This window comes from Dreissena polymorpha, chromosome 7 (genome assembly GCF_020536995.1).
Source record: "Dreissena polymorpha isolate Duluth1 chromosome 7, UMN_Dpol_1.0, whole genome shotgun sequence".
In the NCBI taxonomy this organism is placed as follows: Eukaryota; Metazoa; Mollusca; class Bivalvia; order Myida; family Dreissenidae; genus Dreissena; species Dreissena polymorpha.
The window spans coordinates 23,156,488-23,165,496 of NC_068361.1; the positions used below are offsets into that span (position 1 = coordinate 23,156,488).

The window sequence follows — 9,009 nt, forward strand, 5'->3', positions numbered from 1 at the left end:
CTTACCAAGATTTAAAAGTTACCTAGCGGTAACTTTAACCAGTGTTTATACAATTGGGTGCTGATGATTCAATCCCAAGTCATTCAAGACCATGAAATTGACAAGATTGAATGAAGAGCATTTACGGTGTTGTGAATTATCAACAGATTTATAAAGAATAAATACGTCAAGACATTATGAATAGATATAGATAGGTCAAGGAGAATCGATTATTCACGTCCATGTGAAAGACAAAAGTTTTGTCTAAAATGGGTGAGTTCAGACTGTATAAATGAAAAAGGATTAGATGAAAAAGACCAGGTGTTTATGCACAAGATTTTGCAATAATAGCTGTGCAAACACTTGTAATATATTATGGAATACGTATACTGCGCGCTCGTGTTATTGTAGGTGCTGAGCGATGATCGCTGCCTCGGTTTTACCAAACCAGATTCCAACATCACGTGCGATTTGGAGCCATGTGGGGTCTGGAGGAAAATGAGAGTGTCTCAGGTAGGATGATTTAGAGACACATGTAGAGTGCGGTGTGGTAGAGTAGGAAGATTGTAATGTGGTATGGAGGTGAGTAGGGTGGGATGTGTTAGGGAGGTAGTTAGAGATGGATGAGATCCATGTGGGGTCTGGAGGAAAATGAGAGTGTCTCAGGTAGGATGATTGAGAGACACAGGTATATTGAGATGTGGTACGGATGTGGTATTGGGGTCAGTAGGGTGGAATGTGGTAGAGATGAAGTTAGAGATGGATGTGATAGCGAGGTAGGTAGGGTGAGATGTGGTAGGGAGGTAGGTATTGTGGGATGTGGAAGGGATGTAGGTATGGTGGGATTTGGTAAGGAGGTAGGTAGGGTGAGATGTGGTAGGGAGGTAGATTAGGTGAAATGTAGTAATGAGATAGGTAGGATGATATATGGTAGGGATGAAGGTAGGGTGGAATATGGTAAAGGGGTAGGTAGAGTGGGTGTGGTAGGGATGTACGTTAATTTAGAAATGGTAGGGACGCAGGTAGAAAGAGATGTGGTACGGAGTAAAGTAGACTGCGATGTGATAGGGACGCAGGTAGAATGAGATGCGGTACGGAGTAAAGTAGACTGCGATGTGATAGGGAGGGAGGTAGAATGAGATGTGGTACGGAGTAGAGTAGACTGCGATGTGATAGGGAGGGAGGTAGAATGAGATGTGGTAAATATATAGTTTGGGTAGGATAAACTAGAGGAAGGGCAATATTCGGATGTTGTACAGACACAAGTGGAGTGTGGTGTGTGGGAGCTGCATGTAGGGTTTGATGTGGGAGCGACAAGAGCAATATGGGATGTGAGACAGAAAGTTATGATGGGTTGTGAGAATAAGGCATAAAGATTTGCATTTCAAAGAGACACTACTAGATTGGTTTGTTCCCAAGTATGTATGTTCACTGTCAAATTAATTATTAATTGGAACACTTTTATCTTTATTTTATCAAAAATAATGCTAATCTTTACTTTATTCAGCATGTTCCTTACTGTCCTCTTTCTGCAGTGTTCAAAGTCATGCAGCGAAGGTATGCAGATTACGGAATACCAATGTTTTAAAAGTACCACATCCGACATACAAGTAGCTGACTTCCTGTGTCCGGAACGGCCAAAACTCATCGATGTCTGTAACCATGGACCGTGTGTCATCGGTAAGAAGGAATTGAAGGTTACATACCAGTAAATCATTGTGTTTTTCTCCGCGGTCGAAATTAGTGCCTATATTACGGCTCATTTCTCATTCTTTTATCAAATTTTATATTAATGTATAACATCGAACAGGCTATCACAGACGCATATGTGTGTCCAGCATATTTGTTACATGACCAATATTTATATATATATTTTGCCGTAGTTTTGTAACTAGGCGTTATATCCGATTGAATCCAACGTGTATGTGCTGGTCAGGGTTACTGTTTTGGTCCGTGCATATCGCTTTCTTTTCAGCCTACTTGATACCATATCAACCAAAGATAAATGAGCCTACTTCAAACGCTTTTAAAAGTTTGCCTGTAATTATACGGTGCTTTTTAACAAACATACTGCCTCTTCCACTCTGTAAGGAAGTAAGATCTAATATGCACCTTGCATAGGTTCATTTAACAGTCATGACATAATTATTTTGCCTAGTACATTAATCTTCAATCTTTTTTCGACAGGATATAAATTCTGTATTGACGCCTATTTTAAAGATAAAAAGCACCGGGCTCGTATTTACCAACCAGTTCTTACACTTAAGAATAAAGAAAAGTATTTGATTAAAAAACAATACTAGCAAGTATTAATATACGCCAACAATAGTACTTATCCAATTAAATTTTTGTTCTAGATGCAGTATTGTATAAATAAAGGTTAACTTCACCTTTAGGTACAAACACGAACATAAATGTTTTAAGAATAGTATTCCTTGTTTTTAGGAATAAGTCTAATAATTGGTTGGTGCATACAGGCCCTGATAGTCGAAATAATCGTACTACTAACATAACCAAGTGTACTTACATACGACTCAATTGGTAGATCCGGTTGGTTGCTCGAACCTGGTACCGGACTGCAAGGGGACATACGGGCATGACATTTGTTACGGAACGTACAAACCATGGGCCGAAGTAAACTGTAAAGCCACCTGTGGGGTATGCGCCCACCGAGGTACGGAGGTATTTGGGTACACATGTCGGTCACGTTACTTTACTTTATTTAGTTTAAACATATTTATTAAAGTTCGATTGCGTCGAAAGCCTAAGTCTAATTGCAACGCTCTCGAGTCAGTTTCCTGGCTAGAACCAGTACTTGGTGTTTTTGGTGGATATCTAAAGAACGTTCCCACAATGGGGTTTGAACCCGTGATCTAGCGGTCGCTAGGCGGACGCCATGTCAACCACGCCATGGCGTTCATGAAAATCATAACAAATTTAATCGTGTAATAATAATGTTTATCAAAAATGTGTTTCCGAAACCTACTAAACACAGCATTTAAATAATACGGACTGTTAAGAGTGACATAAGATCTCTACGTTGTAAATCGTAAATTATAAGATTGATTAGTTTTCGCCTGTGTGTACAGAGGATTGTAACCAACATGAGGATCGGCAGGGCGCTGGATCAATGTTTGTAATTATGTTGCCTCGACCTTGTTATAAGATCCCTCTTCTGGGAAAACGGGGCTAAATGCAATAACGTACAACGTCCCAGAGTAACCTTTTTAGTCAGCAAAAGGCTTATCCGGGTAAACACATTACGCCTTAACTGGAATTGTCAAGAATATACTTACTTTAAACAAGCAATACCATCATAAAAATGGAAAGTGTCGTCACATATTAGCTTGTGCCGGCTGCACAGGCAAACCTAGGAATACACTTAACACACATGTAAAATGCACAATTTTATCAGAATGAGGATTATTATTAGCTCCATCTATCACAACCGCACCGGACCTGGATGACAGATGTGAGCAGTACTTGCAGGGTGGCCAGGCGCTGGAGTTGTGTGTCACAAAGTACCGGATATGGGGAGAGAGGAACTGTCCTACTACGTGTGGACCATGCATTGGTGAGAGTAGTTGGTAACCGTGCATTGATGAGAGTTGTTTTTAGCCGTGCAGTGGATAGAGTAGTTTGTAGCCGCGCATTGGTGATAGTAGTTTGTAGCCGTGCATTGATGAGAGTATTGCGTAGCCGTGCAGTGGGGAGAGTAGTTTGTAGCCGCGCATTGGTGAGAGTAGTTTGTAGCCATGCATGGATGAGAGTAGTGTGTAGCCGTGCATTGGTGAGAGTAGTGTGTGGCCGTGCAGTGGTGAGAGAAGTTTGTAGCCATGCTGTGGTGAGAGTTGTTTGTTGCTCAAATGGTCGTTGTCGGCGCAGATACTACTTAAATGTACCACGGGTACTCTTATGTATAGTACAAAGTAAATCGGATACGGAAATACGCTTAAAGACAACCGGTCACACTCCGGAATACTTTTTTTTATATTTTTCACAATGACGAAGCAACTTTCTAATATATCACAATAATTGTATTCCCTGTGTGTATCGACAAGGGACTGTTATTTCGAACATCCATAAATGGGTAAAAAAGATGTGCCCCCGAAAATAACTAAAACAAAGTAGTGCAAAATGAAATCATCATGAATAGCTAGCACACACACACAACGTCTATGCCTCATGCATTGTTGCGTATCATCAACCTGAATGCTTCTCGTAACTTAACACAAATAAAAACATAAAATACAACAAAAGCGCGCGATATTAATGATGTTATTGTGTCGTTTCTCCTGATGTCAGTTGACATTTTTGTTTTGTTTCACAATTTGAACAATTATGTAGGTCTTGAACAAAATACAATAAATTAATTTTTCCACTAACAGGTATATAGAGAACATGAGCTTGTAAATGAAATAAAAGTAAATACAAAGTTTTAAATCGTGTATTCGCCAATTAACATTGATTTGATATATGGTGCTATATAGAGAATATAGAGAATACTAGGTTAGCGTTGAATACAGAGAAGCTTATGTTGCGAGGCTTAGAACGCCGGGAGTCGAGCCTCGGCCAGCGCTTTCGGTGTTCGAGCCGAGCAACATAAACTTCTCTGTATTCAACGCTAATCCTAGTATTCTATTTATCCCATTTGATTTTTTACAACGTGACATTTAACATAAATTAAATAGATCTAATATACTTAACAATAATTTTAATTCAGTCTTAAAAGCGCTTAAAATCTAACAAATGTAACCATGCGTAGTGATATACATGTATTTGTTCTGGTACACAAAATAGTCTTTAAAAAATTCACACACAAACTGTAAAACAAGTAAAAATATCACCATATGCCTCGATTCAATTTTACGCAGTATGCGAATTGTAACACATTACGACCGCGAAAAGAAGATTTTACTTTACTATAATTCATTTTATTTTCGAAAGAAAATGATCAAAATCCAATATGGCGGCGATTTCTCCTGACAAAATGATGTCGGTGTCAACATACATGTACACCATCGACGACCTAGTTCTGGCTACCATAACTTTAAATGTCGCTTTTATGATTTTTGACTAGCGCGAGTTTGTACAGGTCTGTCAATATTATATAAACTGTACGCTGAAGTTTCTTTAGCTATCGACGACCTTGACAATTTTGACGAGTAAACAGACAATTGCAGCGACTGACACTTTATTTGACTTAATATACAGGGAAATACGTTTTCCGACTTTGGACGACGAATTTAAGGACGCGCAGAACGTGTTTTTTTATATAATGTTATGGGTATGCCGTGTGTGATCCGATGCATCGCGCCCATGTTAAAATCATTTCCCCGATAACAGGAAACGACAAATGTACAAACAAAAACCAAAACACGTTAGAACTAGTATCTTACCTTTAATTATCCTTTAAAATCCATCTAATAATCCATTTAACTCAATAATTGACGATTTTGCATCTAGGGTCTTTAATAATTATTTTAGCATAGTTAAATAAAGACCCTTATGCCATACTATCACTATATTCAAATGAGTTTATGAACTCAATAAACTTTCTTCTTCGTCACACGCTACGTCATGCACTCTTCATTACTGCTGTTCAAATGAGCCGGAGCAGTTTATCTAATAATAGCCGTTGGTAAACTCGGTTGCATTTGCAGATTTCTGCATACAAACATAATTATGTTTAAACTTGCACAGTGTTTTATTTATCTGTGGTAAATGCCCTTATTGTACAAGAAAATAATTTAATATATAAATACACAAAGCATGGAAAACAACAGATAATGAGTAGATAATACCCGTGTACAAATTGGGACGTTCCCAATTCCAGTTTGATGCTTTTTTTACCAGCTTATACTTTACACAGCTGTATGCCTAACGTGAATTAAATAGGAGAGCAAACATTGCAGCTTATTTATGAATTGTGCGATATGTTTATGGCTTGTTGTACATTCTTAGTTTTTAAGTTAAACTTCGATCAATGAACCAAACAATATCGACCTAATTTTAGCGCATATCGCATGACGTCATTTGAAAAGTAGTCCGTGCACGCGACAGGTATATTCCACAGTGTTGAAGACAGGCTAGTATATTCCACAACGTGTTATGCCGTCAATGTCGCGTTGAAAATGGGATAAAACAGGTTACTGTCCCATCGTTTTGTAATATATCAGGCGAGGCTTAGAATAATATAACGGCGAGGCTTGCTGAGTCTTATTTTATTCGTGCCGAGTCTGATATATGACAAAAGATGGGCCAGTAACCTGTTTTTCTGTTTATCATACCACATTTTCCTAAAAGTCTGCAAAACAATCCATTTTGATATTTAAAATGTACGGTTCACCGCTGATTTTGCTGATTATGCTTTTACACGTTGACATACATGTAGCAACGTCGTTTGAATAGACGACACGAGTAATCGCTTATTTTAACATCGTATAGAGAAAACAAGTTGTTTTCACTACGAATGGGAAGAGTACACCCGCTTTAATTATAAACGTCTTGAATTGGATATCAGGAATGGCCTGCAGCGACAAATTTAATCGAAGAACCAACTTCACCGAATAGTTTGGAGACGCCATTTTTGAGATGTGTATTGAAATTTACATTTTGATGAAGGTGTCAATGTTGACATAAGCGTGTTAAATCGTTTGTTTAAATAGTTGAGGATGAGCATACAGTTATCATTTGTCTTGACTTTCTGCGCAACACTTGCGAATGCAATGACTATATCGATATTTAAAATTTATTTCTATTTTATGACGTCATTTAACATCTGTAGTGCGGTCTGTGGTGATTTAAAAAAACAACATATTTGTGACTTATTACTTTAAACTTGAATAAAATATAAACGTTCTTGGTATCAAATTGTTTGTTTTGTTGAAACTGATTCATGTTAATAGAACTTGTTACTTTATTGCAAATTCCACGTAACTCCAAACATTGACTGATATAAGAACTTCCTGTTGACCACGAAATAAAAAAATATATCAGGCAACGTTATATCAGGCAGAGATCAATGCGATGGTGTGATAAAAAGCACTACGGCGGTACTATTAGAACGGTCATTACGTGTTTACATGTAAATAACTATGATTATTCGAACACTATTTCGAAGAAGTCAACTTACAATATACAAGTATTTCCATGCTTGACTCGTGAATGAAGACTTCTTTTAGTTTGCTATTTGTCAATATTAACAACAGTCCTTTTTTTCTTTGTCTACAGACATATAGGTGACAATCTTGAAATATTTTATGAATACATAAACAACATACTTCCTCTTATGTACCATATCCACAGGCATCGTGGACACAAACAGTGACGACCCATGTTATAGGTATGAGCGGAAGTATTGTGTTTATAATGGAAATACCCAATCATTTCATTTAGAATATGAATATTGCTCCAGGAAAACTGGGCTCAATGCATGTGTGTACAGTGTCCGCACAGGCTAATCTGAAGAGACACTGTCTGTTTGTATTATTTTTAACACAAAAAACAAACATTTTAGGTAGAAAGTGTTGTCCCTGTTTAGCCTGTGCAGTCCACACAGGCTAATCTGGGATGACACTTTACGCACATGCATTATGCACATTTTTAAGCACTGAAAGCTGTTCTTATTATAAATAACATATAAGCTGATCCCTGCAGGTGCTGTGGACAGACCACGTGACGTCAATGTGAGATGCGAGATGTACTATCGGAAGGACTGTCTGCACCCCGACTACCGTCAGTACATGAGCGCTCATTGCGGTCGCTACTGTTGCCACTGCTACATCGACGGCAACCTGTGTCGATCTTGATTGCTGACGGGGGCATTGACGCGATAAAAATGTTTTCTATACGTACACGTTTTTGTTGATGCATATTTGCGCCGCATTTTTTTCAGCATTAGGACGATATATATTTTGAAACTTGAAATAACTGTTTTCTGTATTATTACATTGTACATATGCATTTTATTACATTCTATCTCTTGCATGACGATGAGCTTTAAGTTAGCAAGTAAAGCTAGATATTCATATATCAATCTGGGGGGATGTGTATTAAGATTGATTGTTTTTGTTGCTTTATCCCAGTGAAGAGTACGTTAAAATGTATCATATTAAACTGTTCTTACAGAAATAAAAAACACACTCTATTTTACAATATTGTAATCGTTATCGATGTTCAGATATTGTGTGGGTGAACAATACAGTGGCATTGCGTATTAATAATACTGCGTTATAACTGAATGTTTTTATTAGATTTTTTAGAACAGAACATAACATTTTTTCATTAAATCATGTATACGGCTTGTCATAATGCTATATACACATTACAAAAGTATCAACGCGCTTAAAACTAACCTATTTAATGGTAAGACATACACAAATCAAACATGTTTGCCATTATATGAACAATAATTTAAGCAAATATGTATATAAATTTTAGGATGAACAATGTAACATGTATTAATGTTTCTCCAAATGTCCAAACATTGTAGTTTATTGCGTTGTTCATGGACTTCGTTGGGAAAATAGTTACTTAATTTTTATTTAAACCGTTTATGATTTATTTCCGTCTGGCTTTCCTATAAAGATATTGAAATTGTTGTGAACAGTATTCCCATTATTCACTGTCTGAATGTGCACCATAAAGAATCTATGTTTGACAAGCAATACGTGATATTAAGTCCATCTGAATTCTATTTTTAGCTACTGTAATAAATAAGCTGCTAAGACGCTGTTATAGTTTGCCTCTCTGTATTGCTCACGTGATGCGTGGATAGTTTGCAAGTCTGTATTGCTTACGTGACGCGTGCATAGTTTGCCTTTCTGGATTGCTCACGTGACGCAAGTATAGTTTGCCTCTCTCTATTGCTCACTTGACGCGTAGATAATTTGCCTTTCTGTATTGCACACGTGATACGTGGATAGTTTGCCTCCTTCTATTGCACACGTGACGCGTTGATAGTTTGCCCTTCTGTAGTGCTCACGTGACGCGTGCATAGTTTGTTTTTCTGTAGTGCTCACGTGACGC

General features: G+C 37.6%; 1 protein-coding gene across 3 annotated transcripts; it reads left to right on the forward strand.

Annotated features, from left to right (window-relative positions):
* Positions 1-296: 296 nt before the first annotated feature.
* LOC127839459 (uncharacterized) lies at positions 297-8,136 on the forward strand. 3 transcript variants are annotated; one of them, XM_052367836.1, is made up of 5 exons: positions 337-492; positions 1,515-1,659; positions 2,525-2,653; positions 3,413-3,553; positions 7,639-8,136. In XM_052367836.1, the coding sequence occupies exons 1-5, from the start codon at positions 478-480 to the stop codon at positions 7,788-7,790; spliced, it is 582 nt and encodes a 193-aa protein (XP_052223796.1). In that variant the 5' UTR covers positions 337-477; the 3' UTR covers positions 7,791-8,136. The 3 variants fall into 3 exon arrangements, with proteins under 3 accessions (XP_052223799.1, XP_052223796.1, XP_052223798.1); XM_052367838.1 differs by lacking the exon at positions 337-492 and adding an exon at positions 616-645; XM_052367839.1 differs by lacking the exon at positions 3,413-3,553 and having other exon boundaries at positions 297-492.
* Positions 8,137-9,009: the final 873 nt, after the last annotated feature.